The sequence below is a fragment of the Chenopodium album genome, chromosome 14 (assembly GCF_948465745.1).
Source record: "Chenopodium album chromosome 14, dcCheAlbu1.1, whole genome shotgun sequence".
NCBI classification, from domain to species: Eukaryota; Viridiplantae; Streptophyta; class Magnoliopsida; order Caryophyllales; family Amaranthaceae; genus Chenopodium; species Chenopodium album.
Window position 1 is genome coordinate 51,284,307 of NC_137847.1, and position 19,095 is coordinate 51,303,401.

The window sequence follows — 19,095 nt, forward strand, 5'->3', positions numbered from 1 at the left end:
TGAATGATTTTTTTTTTAATTTAACAATCATAACGTGATTACAGAAATCTCACATATACTATAATATTTGGAGATTTTATTTCATAATTTTTACAATTATATCGTGATTACATATCCCCAATTCACAGCTGCACTAGGCTATAAATAATTACAAATTTTTGTATGTGGCTGGCGACATGGTGCGACAGGTGTTATTTGTATGGTGTTACTAGTTTTGTCAGGGGTTACTTATAGGGTGTTACTGGTTTTGTCAGGAGTTAATTGTAGGTGTTACTTGTATTCAGGAGTTACTTGTATGGGTGTTACTAGTTTTGATCAGGGTTTACTTGTAAGGTGTTACTGGTTTTGTCAGGGGTTACTTGTAGGTGTTACTTGTATTTTGGGGTTACTTGTATGGGTGTTACTGGTTTTGGTCATGAGCTACTTGCTTGTAGGGTGTTACTGTGGTTTGGTATGGGGTTTTGGTCTAGAGTGTTACTTGTAGGAGTTACTTAGAATACAATTAACCCATACAAGTAACCTCACGATACAAGTAACCCATACAAGTAACCTCATAATACAAGTAACATATACAAGTAACCCCAAAATACAAGTAACTCATACAAGTAACCAGAAAATACAAGTAACACCCTAAAAGTAACCCTTGCCGCACTGAAAAACCTCTGATAAATATTAAATACAAACTTTAAGGTCTAGTTAGAGCTATCAAAAGTTGACCCATCCCGAAATATCGACTCTAACCCGATTATTAACCGACCCATCTAAACCGGGAAAATGGTGACCCAAACCCGACCTGAGATTAACCCTAGACCCGAGTTGACCCGAGTATGTGAGGCCCAAACCCGAACATGAAATGACTTGGAGATGACCCGACCCGAATGTAACCCGTAAATTATTGACCTGAACCGAACCCGACTTGAATCGAAATTGACCCAAACTCATTTTAACCCGTCAAAACCCGAATTTAACCCGACTTGTTACTAACCTAACCTGACCGACCCGTTCCTAACCCGACCTGAATTTAACACAACCTGTTACAAACCCGACCTGAAATCAACCCAACTTGTTATTGACCTGACCCATTTCAACCCGACTTGTTATTGACCTGATCCGACCAGACCTATTACTAACCCGACCTAAAAATTCAACCCGATCTGTTAGTAACCTGACTCAAAATCAACACGACTTGTTATTGACCCGACCTAAATTCAACCCAAATTGTTCCTGACTCGATTTCGAATCACCTTAAAGGTAATTTATACCACCTTATTATTGTTGATCAAAGCATTTTGTCTAGGAAGACCAAGTCGGTTTAGGCCAGCAAAAGAAAGCAGCATCATCCTAAAATTTTAGAGTTAAATATAGTATATATATTTGTTGTATGGTCAAAGGAGATAATTATCTTCCTAAATTATAAACTATAATTTCCTAGTATATTGCCATATATATTATAAACAAAGGAAATAATTAGTTTGATAAAAATGATAATTATCTATTTATATGTAGTTGAACCCGAATATGACCTGACTTGGAAATGACTCGACCTAATTGTAACCAGCAAATTATAGACATAAACATAACCCGACTTGACTCCGAGAATGACCCGACTTGAAAATGACCCAACCTGATTATAACCCGCAAATTATTGACTTAAACCGAACCCGACTTGAACCCGAGAATGACCCGACTTGAAAATGACCCGACCTGATTATAATCCGCAAATTATTGACTTGAATTGAACCTGACTAAAACCCGAGAATGACCCGACCTGATTCTAACCCGTAAATTATTGACTTGAGCCGAACCGATTCGAACCCGAGAATTACCCTAACCCGTTTTAACCCGTGAAAACCCAAATCAAACCCGACCTATTGTTCACCCGACCCGAATGTAACCCGAATATATCCCCTAAAATCTCATTTGTTTTCGACATCGAGCCCTAAAAACTTCGAAATATCTTAAATGCATGGATATTAGCCTTCAATTTTGGAAATTTTTTACATTTTTTTCGTCGGAAATAAAAATTGACGAAATATTTACCAGGTCCCTAATACCTTCCAGGGGTCCAATTGGGCGGGTGGAACCATCCAATTTGCCTTTAAATGACAAATTTATCGATTTACAACTTGCGCCGATTTCATCAACTCCAGCCTACCACGAACATTTATGACAACATATAATAATCATATATGGTCCAAAACGGCATTATATGATACCGAGATATACTCCCCTAAAATATTAATACTTTTCTACACCAGCCCTGAAACCTCTAAAATTTCTAAAAAATCGTGGTTATTAGCCTTCAATTTTGAAATTTTTTGATTTTTTTTCGCCTAAAAATAAGAATTGCTGAAATGTTTATCATGATCCCTAATACCCTCCGGGAGTCCAATTGGGTGGGTGGAACCATCCAATTTGCCTTTAAACGACCAATTTACCGGTTTACAACTTGCACCAATTTCATTAATTCAAGTCAAGCACGAACATTTATGACAACAAATAATGACCATATATGATTTTAAACGTCATTATATGACCCCAAGATGTATCCCATAGAATTTCAAGACTTTTGGACATCGGGCCCCAAAACCTCCAAAATTTCTCAAAAAACATGGATATTAGCCTTCAATTTTAGAATTTTTTTGACTTTTTTTCGCCCGAAAATAAAAATTGCCGAAATGTTTACCATGGTCCATAATACCCTTCGGGTGTCCAATTGGGTGTGTGGAACCATTCAATTTGCTTTTAAACGGTCAATTTATTAGTTTACAACTTGCACTATTACCGGTTTACAACTTGCACTATTACCGATTTACAACGACCAATTAAATTAACTTGCACTGAACCCGACTTAACCGAAATTGACCCAAACCCATTTTAACCCGTCAAAACCCGAATTTAACCCGACTTGTTACTAACCTGACCCTGAATTCAACAAGACCCGTTCCTTACCCGACCCGAATTTAACTCAACCTATTACAAACCCGACCGAAATCAACCCGACTTGTTATTGACCTGACCCAAATTCAAACCGACTTGCTTGTTATTGACTCGACCCGAATTCTACCATACCTATTACTTACCCAACCAAAAAATTCAACCCGATCTGTTACTAACTTTACTCGAAATTAACACGACTTATTATTGACCAGACCTAAATTCAACCCAAATTATTCCTGACCCGATTTCAAATCACCTTAAATGCAATTTAGACCACCTTATTATTGTTGTTCAAAGAATTTTGTCTTGGGAGATCAAGTCGGTCCTGGCCAGCAAAAGAAAGGAGCATCATCCTCAAATTTAAGTGTTAAATATAGTTTATTTTTGTTGTATGGTCAAAGGAGATAATTATCTTCCTAAATTATATACTATAGTTCCCTAGTATATTGCCTTATATATTATAGTCAAAGGAAATAATTAGCTTGATAAAAATGATAATAATCTATTTATAGTTAGTTGAACCCGAATATGACCTGACTTGGAAATGACCTGACCTGATTGTAACTTACAAATTATTGACTTGAAGATAACCTAACTTGAATCCGAAAATGACCATGAAATGACCTAACCTGATTATAACTCGCAAATTATTGACTTGAACCGAACCTGACTTGAACCCGAAAACGATCCTACTTGAAAATGACCCGACCTAATTATAACCCGCAAATTATTGACTTGAACCGAACCCGACTCAAACCCGAGAATGACATGACCTGATTCTAACTCGCAAATTATTGACTTGAACCGAACCCAACTCGAACCCGAGAATTACCCTAACATGTTTTAACTCGTGAAAACCGAATTAAACCCGACCTATTGTTCACCCGACCGAAATGTAACCCTACCTATTATTAACCCGACCCAAACCCGATAAAAAGTATGACTCGGCGTGACTTGACTCAAGCATGACCCAATCCAAACCCGACCCGCATAGGTTATGAAATTAATCTGAATTGACCCAATCCACTCTTACCGACCCAAACCTAAGCTCTAGTTCTAGTTATCTAAAAAGATTTCAAAAATTAAGGTGCACATAAAACCGGTAGTACTAAAAAGCGAGTATGCACGTTGAGCGCATTACACTACTATGTTATTCAAATTAAACAAGAGCCTTTTTTTTTATTTTTTTATTTAGATGAAATGTTATTTCTTGTATCTTAGAATAATTTAAACACTTTCTTTTTTCATAGCATTCTCGAATTAAATTTAAATATTATTTTTTTTTGAAAAAGACCTTATTATTGTTTATACAAGTACCTCACATCCACTTAGGCCATCTTCACTTTACCTTAAAAAAATAATGTTCAGTAAAAATAATTCAGATAAGCAAAAATAATCTCAGTTCAGTAAAAATAAACTCAGTTCATTAAAAATAATTTCATTTCAGTAAAAAGCAGTAACTTCAAAGAAGAAATATAACAGAGAATCAGTAAAAATAATTTCAGTTTAGCAAAAATAATTTCAGTTCCGTAAAATTAATCTCAGTTCAGTTAAAATAATGTAAATTAAGTAAAAATAATTTCAGTTTAGTATAATTAATTTCAGTTCAACAAAAAATTAGGTGAAGTGAATGAGTTCTTATATTTTAGTACTTTGTTATCATGAGTGTTTAATATGAGAATTATGGTGAAAATTTCCATGCATATTAATTAATTCACAATAGGAGGTTACACCGTGTTAATCGGTTTAAGTTGAACAGATACAAGGCTTTTGTTCATCATGACAAAATGTCATTTGTACTTCTCACATGAATTGGTTGAATTTCATTTCCAAATAAAAAAAATCAAAGCAAATTGTGTGAATGAAATCAACAAATTCTAAACCCCCTTCTCCACACGGAATAGTAATTTGAATTAATCTGATTAAATTGACTGATAACGTGTTAATTTAATTAATTAATTGAATGAATAAATTGTCTTTATTATATAGTACAAATTAAAAATACAAAGAATTAGTAAGAGATGAGCAACAAAAGCAAAGTGTTCGTGCAAGATTGCTTGCTTGCGTGTTCCATGCGCGTCACGCCGAAAGAAGCGACAAATATTATCGGACTAATATAATATTCTACTACTGCTAAGAGTGCTAACTCAAGTTTTGTAGCTTTAGAATTTTATTTGTCAACATCATCATCATTCTATTTTAGAAATTTACGTACAATCTTAAGATTTAATGTGTACTTGGCTTGTAATGTTCTTTCCCATTGCAAATAGTTTTTACGAGTTCTTCCTTTGAAATAAAGTCTTATTTATGGAACGAACTTTGAGAAATAAAGTAATTAGACAATGTAAATAGATAGATTAATCAAGATTATATAATATAGTTCGTTTACATCTACCCTTTTTTTTTTTTTTTTAAGTTATTTGTTTACTTTATGCTTATTCAATTTAACTTATAAGTGGACAATTTTAAGATATATTGCTACTAAAAAAAGGGGTGAAAACACATACTTCCTCCGTTTTTTTTTTTATTATTGCACCATAGAGGTTGGGTGCAAATATTTTAGTAGTGGAAAAAAGTAAGAAAGAAAAAGGTAAAAATACAAAATTGCTCATGTGATATATTGATAAACTAAAAGTAAGTGTGAAAAAACAAGGGTATGTTGGGTATTTGTACTGTGAACACAAATAATTTTTTCTCCTAATAAGAAAATGGTGCAATATTCGGAGGAAGTATATATTTTGTATTACATGATAAAACAATTTAAAAAGGATAAGATGATAGACGCATAAAATTGTCATATCATTACATATAGATTTGATAATATTAACATGAATGTCACACAAGTCTATATTATTGAATAACCTTTTGACATTTATTAAATTCTTTGCTTGGCATGTGGTTTTTGTCTAATATTGTACGACAATTGGGCAAAGATTAGGATCATCTCTTTCAAACTATACCCTCTTCCTCAATAAGAGTATCATCAAATGACATTGTTAAAAGTATATTTGTAATTTAAGAGGGTAAGATTCATACTCTGTATATGAAGAAAAGAAAAATGAGGATACACAGTGTAGTGATTATTAATCAAATTGTTCATTAATCCTATACATTCTCAATTTTAGGGTCCTTTACTTATTTGTTTCATAAGAGAAAGTGACAATCGTAATAACAATGGCAGAAAAAACAAATACATAAATTAATATAATAACATAAAGTTTTTAAAACCACGACCCTAAACTCTAAATTAAGGTTCATTTGGTATAGCTATGGTTTTCTATTTTTAGGTGTTTTGATTTTCAATCTCATAATATATACGTCATTTAATGAATTAAAAATTAGGCAAACTGATTATAATCATGATAATTTTTTTTTTGAATCAATAATAATCATGATAATTGTGAACACTGGCAACAGAAAAGTGAAAATAATTTATTCTTATTTCCTGTTTTTGTTTTTTTTTAAAAAAAAAAAACAGAGAAAAAAAATGCCAAACAACATCAAAGTGGCGTGCTTCATTTTTTGTATTTTATATTTTTATAAAACTAATAAAACACGAAAAGGTATTTGATTTATGTTAAATGTATTTCTAGCGTGATAGAATGGGTATTTAAAAAATTAAATGAATATAAGTAATAAATATTAGGCGAGAATTGCACGTAATACCCCCACTTATAAGTTATTACGTCTGCCATGCACATACATAGCATTTAATTTAGTAGTGCTTTATTCTTTTTTCTTATTCGAAGATGATTTTGTTTTGATGTCTAAACTGAATTTTCTATTACTAGTGAATTATATTTTTAGTACTACGTATAATTTACTCAAATCAAAGAAATGAAATGTATACACTCTTTCTCGTTGCATACTTTAGCTTGCTTGCATTCTACATTTTAAAGATTTTCCATAATTAGCTTTTGGACTATTACTCTTGATGATGTATAATTACGTACTAAATCTACTAATACTAGTCTTAATGCATTTTACCACACATAAGTTTTTAGTGTGAGAAAGATAATTTGAAAATAAGAACGAAACAAAAATTTTATGTACATTCATTATTATAAAAATATGTTATCACCGAGCAAAATTTGGCTTATTTAGGGCCTGTTCAGATTTTCTTAATTTCAGTTCATTTCAGTTTAATTTAGCTCTAATAAGTTCAGTTCAGTTCAGTTTAGCTCCAATCAGTTCAGTTCAGTTCAGCTCCTAATTTTCCTCCCTCATAAAATATTTATTTCAGCTCAGTTTAGTTCAGTTCAGCTCCAATCAATTTAGTTCAATTAAGCTCCAATCAGTTCAGTTCATTTCAGCTCCAATCAGTTCAGTTCAGTTCAGTTAAGCTCAACTCAACTCATCTGTTCAGTTCAGTTAAGCTGAACTCAACTCATCAGTTCAATTCAGTTAAGCTCAACTCAACTCATCAGTTTAGTAATTATTCAGCCTTTGACTACCATGAATATTTATTTTAATTTACATGAATCAAAAACTAAATATAAATTCATGTAAGAACTATCAAGTTCATTTATCAACTTTGTTAGAAAAAAAAAAGAAAAAAAAAAAGCCATTTACAACTAAGATAAGTCCTTAATTTAATACTCGTATTAGTCGTATACAATAAAGGCCAATGGACATAATTAAGCTAATTCATATATGACGTCCTTCGTATTATACAAGTATTACATACCAATTCAAACACGAGCCAATTTAGTCAAAATTGTAACCACAAAAATTTATCCAACATCAATAATGATTTTTCAACTCAAGTTTTAGAGGTTCACAACTAAGCATGTTAGGCATAATTTGAAACAATCTTCCTACCATATTTTTGTTTAACACACTTTTTGTTTACTCTTTTATTCCTACTTTATTTTATATTTTGCAAACTCTAAGCTATTTTCTATATTAATCATCATATTTTTGTTCACTTACACCTACTTAATTCAAATTTTACTTATACAATCATTAAGGACATGTTCAGAGTGTGAGGGATAGCTCAAGTGGTTAGAGCTCCCCTCCCGATTCCAGGTGATACTGGGATCGAAACTCATCACCCCCTCTTGTAGCTCTCTAAACACCAAAAAATTAAGGATTTGTTCACATTTACTAAAGTGATTGGAGCTGAGCTGAAAAATGAATACCCTAACTGTCTCAAAATTTTACTAATCCATTATCTATAACTAATGAGTAAACAACGAAGGACAAGTTTATCAACATTAATCAATTTAATTTTAAGGTCAAGGTTTTCAATTAAGACGGTTAAAATCGGGTACAAAAGAAGGATATATATATGATAATGTGATACAAACCGTATGATGTTTAGACGAGACTTTTGACATAAAAATCCATTCCATGCACCGACCCCCTACGCTGCAGCTATTGACGTTGATTTATTCTAATTCTACAAAATCTATTCATAATTATTTAATATTAATCAAAATTTATATATGTCCCTACTTTTAATATTAAACCAAATCAACGGCTTCTTTGACCTTTTCTCTCTTTCTTACCTTTTCAAACTTTCAACGGTCAAACTTCAATACTTCTCTTCTTCCCCTCCTCCTTTGTTTGAACTTATTACAACGTTTTTATTATACTGTACAACCTATTTTGTTGGGTCTTCGGTCGTTATTATTATTTTTATAATATGGTTTTTGACCTTTTGTACCGCGTATAATTGTATAACATAAACTTTATATTAAACCTACCCCATATATATATATATATATACTTTGTCTTTGCAACAAACTTCATTCATTCAAAACATATTTTCTCATCTTATATTCACCCAAAACATACCAATAATATTAAACACTTACTTACATAACTTTAATTTGATCATATTCTTAAAACATATTTACTAGTACAAAAATGATTTCTTCATGGAGAAGGAAGAGAGCGAGCCGAGGGGCGGCCGGGGGTGATCAAGGTGGGGGGAAGAGGAAGCCGACGGAGTTGATCGTTCCAAATCATTTCCGGTGTCCGATATCTCTAGATTTGATGAAGGATCCGGTGACTTTATCGACGGGAATATCGTATGACCGCGAAAATATAGAGAAATGGATTGAGGCAGGTAATGTAACATGTCCTATGACTAATCAAGTCTTAAGGACACTTGAGCCTATCCCAAACCATACTATTCGAAGGATGATTCAAGACTGGTGTGTTGAGAATCGATCCCAAGGGATAGAACGGATCCCCACACCTCGAATTCCGATTAGCTCGGATGAGGTGGGGACCATCTTGGAGAGGATCTCGATGTCGCGGACCCCACAAGAGTGTAAAGATCTAGTGGGGAAAGTAAGTAAGGCTTTGAAGGAGAGTGAGAGGAATAAGAGGTGCATTGTAGGGAATGGGGCTAGTAAGGCCTTGTCCCTTGCATTCCAAGCTTTCGCTGATAGCGAGGGTGAAACCGTCATTTCACTCTTGGAAGAAATTATGAGTATTCTAACATCTATAACCCCCTTAGACTCACAAGCTCTAGTGAGTCTTAAGACACCAAACTCCCTAGGGCGTTTGGTGTGGTTTTTAAGACGCGGAGGTTTATCCGGGATAAGAAACGCGGTTATGATCCTTAAAGAACTCGTTTCGAGCTCGAAAGATCACGAGAAGGTGATTGAGTCATTGGTTACAATGGAAGGAGCTATGGAAGGGTTGGTCAAGCTTATCAAAGAGCCAATTTGTCCAGCATCAACCAAAGCTTCACTAGTTGTAATATACCATATGATCATATCAAGTCATGATTTTTCAAGCAAAAATGTGATCATAGAAAGGTTCATAGACATGGGTTTAGTCTCATTAGTCCTAGACACTCTAGTAGATGCTGAGAAGAGCGTTTGTGAGAAGGCACTCGGGGTCCTCGACGGCCTTTGTCGAAGTGACAAAGGCCGTGAGGCGGCCTACACTCAAGCACTAGCTATTCCGGTGGTGGTAAAGAAGATACTAAGGATCTCCGAGTTAGCGACCGAGTTCTCGGTCTCCATCCTTTATAGGTTGTGTGAGAATGAGGAAAGGGAAGATGGTGGTGTTATTGTTGAAGCTCTACAAGTTGGTGCATTTCAAAAGCTTTTGCTGATTTTACAAGTTGGTTGGAATATCAATGAGAGGGTTAAGGAGAAGGTTACTAAATTATTGAAGCTCCTAAATCTTTTTAGAGATAAGTTAGAGTGCATTGAATCCATGGATTTTAAGGATCTTAAAAGGCCATTTTAAGATGATCATATATATAGTTCATACCACATTCTTTTTGCAGTTAATTAATTAGTAGGGTGTTTAGTCTCTTTAATTTTGCTGTACAGCAGATTAATTAGTGATTTTTAGCATACATTTGCAAATGCCAATGTACAAAATACACAATTGGAAGATAATACTATATAGATATACCATTCTTTGTCAATAAAAAAATTCACAAAAATGAACTTTTTGTGCTTGATTTCATATTAATTTCTTCATTTTTTGTAATTCTAGCAATTAGATTCCTAAACAATATTAAGCATGTCACATTATTCCCAAAGATCAATTCATTAATACTTAATTACATACGTGTTATATATTGCATACCCAAAGATCAATTCATTAATACTTAATTACATACGTGTTATATATTGCATACCCAAAGATCAATACTTGACTCCTTAATTACATACGTGTTATATATTGAAAATTGAAATAATGTCCAATTAAAACAACAGGTAACATAATTTGATTACGGAGCTTTAACATAAACTATAACACACGAAATTGCTTGATACGTCTTAGATGGAGTAATGGTTCACTAACACATATGACCATCGGTTTAAAACTTGTAACCATCTTTTTCCTGAAACTAAAATAGGTGGACTATTGAACGATATTGACTAATCCATGATAGATTATTATAAATAAATCACAGCTAAAATCCAGCAAAAATTGGATAATTGAGGATGGCTTGGACCCTAGCCAATTAATTTTAGGACAAGAAATTAAAATTGTGGTCAAAAACATGCATAAGACCTAAAACAGGACATAAAGAATGAAAACCAAGTGTTGTTAAACAGGTACATCTAGAATATGATATGAAAATTAAATAAGCCGTTACAATTGACTAACTTTTAGTCTTATTTTCCAGGTTGGCAAACTAAAACACCCCAAACTAATTTTAAAAATCTAATCCTATGATGAAATTTTGTTCAACTGGCTACTTTGTAACGTAAGATTTGGTGACGCAAATTAGCAATTGGAATTTGAGAATTTCGTATCCTATGTAGTATTTGTAAGTATATTATTATATCCTATGTAGTCATTTTATATAATTAAATCACAATCAATCTAAGCTTGTTTGGATTTAGGAGACAAAATTTGATGAATTAGAACTAGTATTTTAACAATTTCTCAATATTTCTATATGGGCCTATGGCTCGTGTTGAGACATGCTAAATCGATCGGTTTCAAATAGGGTCGAGTTTTAGTTCAAGTTAGTTTTTTATTTATGTTAGTTTTTGGGTTGAGAGGTTGTGTTCAAGACCCTAAAATTTTCGGGTTTTTGCCGGTGTACAATTGCCTATGGCAGGGTGGATGCCTAGAGGTGATCAAATTTATGCGTCCACACGTATGCATTAAGTGAGAAAAGTTGACAATTGACCTTTAATTTAGTATTACATTAATGGCTTAGCTGCAAGAGAAGTAGAGCACTATAACCGTGTAACGTATTCAATTTGGTCAATTATAAATTATTACCTATAAACTGGTATTCTAACCGCTCAATGACAACCAGCATTAAAAGAATACAATATGTGAATATACATAAAGAGCGGGACTCGATAGCGAGTAATATTTGGTATAGTTGATAGGAGTTTCAACTTACTCGATGTAGTTGGCATTCTTGATAGAGCATTAGATAGTTTGATGTATCAAGAAGTTGGAGCCAAAAATATGAGATTGAATCCCGTCTACATTTATGTCTATAGTGGCTCTTTTATTTCGCTAAAAGGCACAGTACTCCGGTATTGATTATGTAGAAGTCAAACAGCTTCATACTATAAGAAACCTTAACTAGCGAAAGATCAATTACCTCCTCGCAAACTTCTACGAGTATATCATATTCAATTATTCAAATGGTCCCCTTCGCAAAAAAACACACAACATGACCACATGATGCACAAAGGACTCAGTCGATTATGATGGCTGAAGAATTGTACTTTGCAAAATTGCAAGTTTTGTTTAACGTTGCCACTAGCAAAATGAATATTGTAAGGGCAGCAGTTGAACCCCTTAACTAGTACTTCTCTTTCGTCTTGACTCTTTATTGACTGCAACACCGATAACAGTTAACATCAGTTCTAAATCCTGCTAACAAGGCGTAACATTCGGATGGAAGCAAGAAGAATACAAGGTTAATCTGGCATCCAATAATGAACTTATACAGTAAGAGAATTAAGCAAGTTGGTTAGTGCTAAACATTCATCATAATATAATGGAAGGAGAAAACCTCAAAGAAACGTTAATATCAATCGAAAATTCTTTCTATTTGACATGAAATTAATTTGCATTTATCAAGATTATGAACCAGCTTCTTATAGATATCTACTAGCAAAATCTCCATCTTACAATGGAAATATTTAGACTCTTGTGAAACAGACTTATAAGATTATACTCCGTTTGTAAAGACTTAGGTAGGGTGTTCAATGACGGAACTCCTAAGTTCAGGAGGAAAGCTCTAACCAACTATTCCTCACTCTCAATCCATTCAAATTATGTGAGTAGATCTCATATTTTATGATACATCAAATCCAAATAAGAAAGATTTTTGCAATGATAAAGTCAATGATGAGAAGTTGAGAACTAATGCTAAAATAAATCAAGGAAATAAAACGCCAGTAAAATGAAATTGTATTTATAAAAAAGTTGTAAAAAAAAAAAAGAAAAAAAAAATGAAAACATGCTTCTCTTTTCTTATTGATATAAACTAACTCAAAAGTGTACTATTTTCCCCGGTCTACATCTTCGGACTTTACAACGGGATCTAATTTCGTAGTTGCATGCAACATTGTTTACTACTCGATGGCTACTCGAATTGAAGTGGTCAACTGTTGGAGCATGTACATGTGATCTTAATTACTTTAAGAGGATATTCAACAAAAATACAACATATTATTAGATTTTGTCCCACAGCTAAATTCTAAATTTACTGAAATGTTTTAAAAAAAGCTTCAAAGAGAATGATTACTTGTCTGATATATACTAAATAAGAATTCTATGGTGGTTGATAAATTTCCATCAAAATAATCTAAAGAGAAAGCAAGCGCAAAAGCAGAACAGAGATAAAATCGGTGCCTCAGATTTGATGCATGTAGTCATTAAGATCGTAAGTCAAGCTGGACGGTGGAATAGAAAATAAAAATTATGAGACTTAACAAAGTTATTAATTAAATTGTTTAAATCAATAAAAGGGTAAAAATAGTTTCAGCTCAAAAACACAGATGCATAGCCAAAAAGCAAATCATGCTTAAGGTCAAATATAAACAACAAGAGCACACATAAATGGAAAATAAGGATGAAAACCAAGATTTAAAAATTTTACCTGGAACCTGAAAGCCCACTAATGCTGACCAGTATAATGTCTTTTGCTCCGGGTTGGCGCAGCAACAATACTTTACAGGGTATTATTTTAATTCCGACCTCCCCTGCTGCACAACAAAAATTAGAATTGGATTATTGCTAGTGAAGTGTGATTGCAAAAGTATATTAGGTAACTGAACAAGCAAGCAAACAACATAACTTGGATACTATTCATCATGAATCTTGACTTTCACTACAGCATAGTATTTCAGGATATATAATATGAGGTTATGCTTCGAATGGTGTAATACACATGCAAAACAACACATTTCTCTACGTTAGTAAGATTAAGTCCACGAGCTAAATATAAAAGGAGATAGAAATGGATATCACTGACAAAAACAAAGGAATGATGGTAACAATTACCTATCATAGATACTGATTATCATGAATTTTTCCATCCTTTGCAACATAAGTTTTAAGGTACGGAGAAAATGCTTGGAATGACCGAAAACAAATGTAAACTCACAGAGATGTATTTCTGCGAATTCTACCTTTTCACATAGCAAAAGGCACAAAAGTTTAAAACGCATCATCATTTGGTGTAAAAGAGGGGGAAAAGGAAAAGAGAAAATCTGAAGGGCACTTAAGACTTAAGAGCAGAAGGGCAGAACAAGTTTCATTATTCAAACCACGATTACAGCAACGTTGAAGGAAAGCACAATGACAAACATGTACAAAGCTCACATTGAGTGTCATCCAAGCACATCTGTAAATGAAAACAATTCTTTTCAAATATTAGTATATGTGTACAGTTGTTTGAAACCAGTTAGAACAAAATGCCAGACCTGGAGTCCAGGATATCACCTCAACATATAGTTCCTCGGTGTCAAACTGATGTGATTGCCAGTTTGGTGTCACTTTCACTATCATATCCTTTCCTTTGATCATCTAAGTAAAACCGTCATATCCAATAAAAAAGCACCTACACCAAAGATTATTGCCACGAATGTATTGTAACATAAACTATGATTTGCCAAATGACGTAATAGGCATGAATCAACCATGTTGACTAGCAACATGCAAAAGAAAATAGTTAATGCTATGACAATGACAAATATTGAGATTATCTCAAATTATGCAAGTGAAATACCTCTAAGGCTCTAATAAACTTCACTATCCGGGCCCAATGAGCAATTCTGTGATCACAAACACTAACCGCAATCTTTACTGTTCATACTAGTATATGACATACAATTCGACTCGTGAAAAGATGAGGGGAAAAAACACAGATACCATCTGTTAACGTCCTTGACAAGCACTAAGGGCCAGCCGACCCAGCTGAAAACTCAGGTCTCAGTCATATCATTTGACATTTGCACATGGAAAAAGCCTCTCCTGTCAATATTTTTTGCTTCCAGTAATGCATAAATAAGCAGAGGAAAACAAAAGATGTTGATGGGTTTGTAAGTTTTTAGCAACCTCCAAGTGGGCAAGACATGAAAAACTGAAAAATAATTCAGCAAACTGAAGGCCGATAGTTGATTAAGCCTCAATCTGAATCATCTCGTGGTAAAGATGATGAGCCCTTTCTGTATTGCCATTTTCAAGGTGAGCAGATATCAGTGATTCATATATGCATATGGTTGGGTTAAGCGACTGTTTTTTCATGATGGTCAAATACTTATCTGCTTTTTCCAGCTTTCTGCATTTACACAAAGTCTTGATCAGTGATGTGAAGACTGGTAATCCAGGAGACAATGACCTAAATTCCATTTCATAGTATAATTTCAGAACCTCCTGAAAGTTGCTCTCTCTTCCATAGCCATCAATCAGATGAAGGAATGTTGTTTCATCGGGCAAATACCCTTTCTCCATCAAAACAGTTAGTATATCATTGGCCTGCTTCATATTTCCTGATTGACATAGCTTTCCTACCATCTCATTAAAAGCTGTAGTACTAGGGAGAAAACCTTTTTCGGACATTTCTTCACAAAGTCGATAACTGTCCCCTAAGGCCCCTACATTAGCACAAGCCATTATAAGAGAATTATAAGTATCATCATATGGCTTTAGCCCCAAGTTTACCATTTCATCCATCAATTTCAGCGCCTCTTCAACCATTCCCTCCTCACAATAGCCTCCAATAAAAAGAGTATAAATAAATGAATTGGGAAGAAAACCGCTACTCAGCATTTGTTCATACACTTCTCGTGCCAAGTCTAGTTCTCCGCTTCTTAGTCTAGCATAAACAACCAATGAGTAAGAAACATCATCAAGCAGCAGCTTATTCTGTAACAGCCTTTTCAGTAAAACAAGTCCTTTCTCAATTCTCCCCTCCCCTAACATCCTGAAAACCAAACTAGTGTTCACAGCCACCATAGGAGAGCACCCTTTGCCATGAATTCTAAATACTATGTCCATATATTTCTGCAGCTCTCCTGCCTTACACAAAGCATTGATCATTATTCTTAATGTTGCATCATTTGGGTTTGTTCTTTTCTGAATCATATGGCCATAAACCTCCCATATCAGATTGCTGCCATCTGGTGATTTTTGTATGACATGAAGCAAAGTGTTGAAGGTGACGAGACTCAAAGAGAATCCGCACTCGTCCAAGTAACAACAAACATCAAAGGCAGCATTATACATCCTTAACCTGCTATAAGATTGCACCAACAAGTCAAACACAAATGGGCATGAGTTGGTTATCTTGTAAGTATCCAGTAGCATATCAACTATATGAAATCTCAAAGAACTATTCACCTCAATCTCATCATATCTCAGCAAAATGGATTCTAACAAACTGCGGGCGTCATTTACTAAACGTGCACGAGCTAAAATATGAATGGTGATGCAGTAATGCTTAAGTCCATGGCCAATCTTGTTGTTATGTGCAACCCAATGAAAAAAGTTCAGAGCTCGTTTTGCCTCAATGGGTTCCTTGAATTCAAGAAGTACTTTCTCAATAATAGGATCATCCAAACTCGCTGAATCATATTTTCTGCTCAAGGAATCCCAATTCAAGCCTTCACGGAGAGAATCACAGAGAGAACTTGCCACTTTACGATTCGGGTCATCGACCACTAACTGATGGCTGAATAGGCGCTTGGTGGGTTTGCCAATTGAAAGAAAGATATTAGTGATAGTAAGAACCCTATGGCGGAAAACAGAAACCATCACGACCATAATGATATATCAGCAACCCATCAAGGTGCAGCCTCTGAAAACAACATGACAATAATAACTATTACTTGAGGAAGGTTCTAAATTTCTATAAATATACTTTTATAAATTGCATTTAAATCAACCAAAACGATGCACATTTAAAAAACCTACAAAGGAAGAAATGTTTTATTTGAAAACTAAGCAAAGAGCTATGCTGAGAAGGCATTAACCTGCATAATCTTCAGAACCAGAAGGGAGAATCATTAGCTGAGAGCCTGAAAGAGGCAGGGACTGAGTGTGCTTCAATTAGCAACTTCCATCCCTCTCATCGCATAAGGATCTTGATTTGAAATTCAAGCTGATGAAGTCCAGAGCATACATATGAAAAACAAGCATCTTACAGAAAATGTGGAGCTTGAGTAATTAAAACCTGAAAACACTATTTCAAAAAACTAACCTAAAAAAAATTGACACAATTGGCACTCAAAAGTTGGCAATGACTAATAACATCCCAAAATAAAATTTGACAGTGGCTTCAGACAGTTCAGAGGAGCACTGCGGCACCTTTTATTCGCCTCTTTTCAGCTTTTTAAATTACTCTCAAGAGTAAGATCTATCATCTAAGCATGTTTGCAAACAAAATACTGATCTTTCACCAAAATAAATCAGCAACACCTTTAGTGCACATTGTTACTTCCTTTGTTCGTAGATAATATACAATGTTTCTATTTTAGTCTATCCCAAATTACAGGCAGCCTATAAATTTAGTATGTTACAATTTGCACTTTCACACACTAGTACACTACCATTGATAACTGTGACTAAGAATTGTAATAAAGACTAAACTCACATCGTAATGATGATAAATGGCAAAGAACATCGTAATGATGATAAACGGCGAAAGATAGTACTCGTAATGGCGTTTTAGCTATGACTCTAAACGATGTCCTCAAATCAAATGTAGCCTATTATTTAGAAACGGAATGTATATAGTTGTTTTCAAATAGTCACTCTCATCCTGATCATCTCTTCCATACAACATTGACAAATGATTTCTTTTACATTATCTGTCATATCTATGGATTGGAATATCAACCAGGTACTAGGTAGTGGCTCAAAATCTTCAAATCATTGGACTATGAAAAGATTGAAACTTTGAAAAACGACAGTATAGCACATAACTTCATCTTGGGATTCAACTAATCATTTATAAAATCTTCAATTCAAAAACACAAATATTCTATTTAAATGTTTGTAAATTTAAATAAACTTTAATGCCTGTCTATTGGCATTAGTTCAATAACTATAAACTTCAAAGAAACTGAATATTCATGAAATTCGTCCCCAAATCAGCATGAAATTACCCAAGTCAATGAATTCCACCCCAATTCAAAGTTTCGAATTTAAGCAAATTTAGATTTCTACAATATCAAATTGAAGGAGAATCACACCAAAAATATGCACAATTTAATCAAATTTCAAAAAATTAACCCAATTGAAGATAATCCATGAACAAAGTCTATAAATTTTACACACATCAAAGATCAAACTAATTAAAGCATAACAGATTTTACTGGATAGTACTAGAAGAGAAACATACCGTAGAAAATAATTATGGGTGATGAAGGAGTAATTTGATGTTTTCCCAGCACCCTTTTTCGAGTAATGTATCTTCAGTCTACTCTCTAGTGTAGAAGGGTGAAACTGTTATTCTGACCCAGAAAACTGGAAAATTAATTTCTGAGTGTTTTGCAATTTGGTTCAGCCAGTTTAGCCAGACGAGTCGGGACTTTAGGTCACGGGGCGGGTAATGTTGTTGTTGGTTCAGCCGTGACCATATCGTGTGGTCACTTATAAAAGAACAAAATAACTTTATAGCACTGATAAAAAAAATCCTTGCAATAATGATCGAATAACCCTAAAATCGAATTGAGTAACCCTATAACACTGACATAGCAACTCCTTTAACTGATTAAGTAACTCCTAATAAACTAACGAAGTAATCCATATAATGGTTGGCCACGCGATGTGGCCAGCCACATCTAATAATTTGTGTATGACAAAGGCCTTGTTTGGCGCTGCTGACGGTTGGCTGTCGGCTGGTTTGATTGGCTGGTTTGACGAGCTAATTGTATTGGCTTTTTGTTGACTGTTTGACTTTTTATTAGTCTAAATACATGTTTGGTAAAATTGGCTATAGGATATTATTAGTAACTTAGCCAAAAGTCAAAAGCCAAAAGCTACTCCAAGTAGCTTTTTCATTTTGGCTTAAAAGCCAGCTTTTCAGCTGGCTCGAAAAACCATTTACCAAACACAAATTTTAGATGTTTGACCAAATAAAAAAGCCAAAAGCCAATCAAAAAGCCAATGAAAAGCCATTTATCAAACACAAGCCCAAAATGTTCATTACGATTATACACAGTGAGTTATTTAATAATTTTATATAACATT

At 34.0% G+C, this 19,095-nt stretch overlaps 2 protein-coding genes across 13 annotated transcripts; one reads left to right on the forward strand and one right to left on the reverse strand.

The window, feature by feature from the left end:
• Positions 1-8,695: 8,695 nt before the first annotated feature.
• On the forward strand, positions 8,696-10,196 carry LOC145579505 (U-box domain-containing protein 20-like). The gene has a single exon (XM_081636745.1). It carries the CDS (start codon positions 8,812-8,814, stop codon positions 10,150-10,152), a length of 1,341 nt encoding a protein of 446 aa, XP_081492871.1. The 5' UTR covers positions 8,696-8,811; the 3' UTR covers positions 10,153-10,196.
• A 1,417-nt stretch (positions 10,197-11,613) lies between these two features.
• Positions 11,614-18,405, reverse strand: LOC145577477 (uncharacterized). 12 transcript variants are annotated; one of them, XM_081634957.1, is made up of 9 exons: positions 18,245-18,405; positions 16,875-17,002; positions 14,959-16,699; positions 14,773-14,874; positions 14,630-14,675; positions 14,344-14,461; positions 13,903-14,245; positions 13,499-13,604; positions 11,614-12,227 (listed from the first exon to the last, which is right to left on the reverse strand). In XM_081634957.1, the coding sequence occupies exon 3, from the start codon at positions 16,663-16,665 to the stop codon at positions 15,022-15,024; it is 1,644 nt and encodes a 547-aa protein (XP_081491083.1). In that variant the 5' UTR covers positions 16,666-16,699; positions 16,875-17,002; positions 18,245-18,405; the 3' UTR covers positions 11,614-12,227; positions 13,499-13,604; positions 13,903-14,245; positions 14,344-14,461; positions 14,630-14,675; positions 14,773-14,874; positions 14,959-15,021. The 12 variants fall into 12 exon arrangements, with proteins under 12 accessions (XP_081491083.1, XP_081491082.1, XP_081491084.1 ...); XM_081634954.1 differs by having other exon boundaries at positions 11,619-12,227; positions 14,773-16,699; XM_081634953.1 differs by having other exon boundaries at positions 11,621-12,227; positions 14,630-14,874.
• Positions 18,406-19,095: the final 690 nt, after the last annotated feature.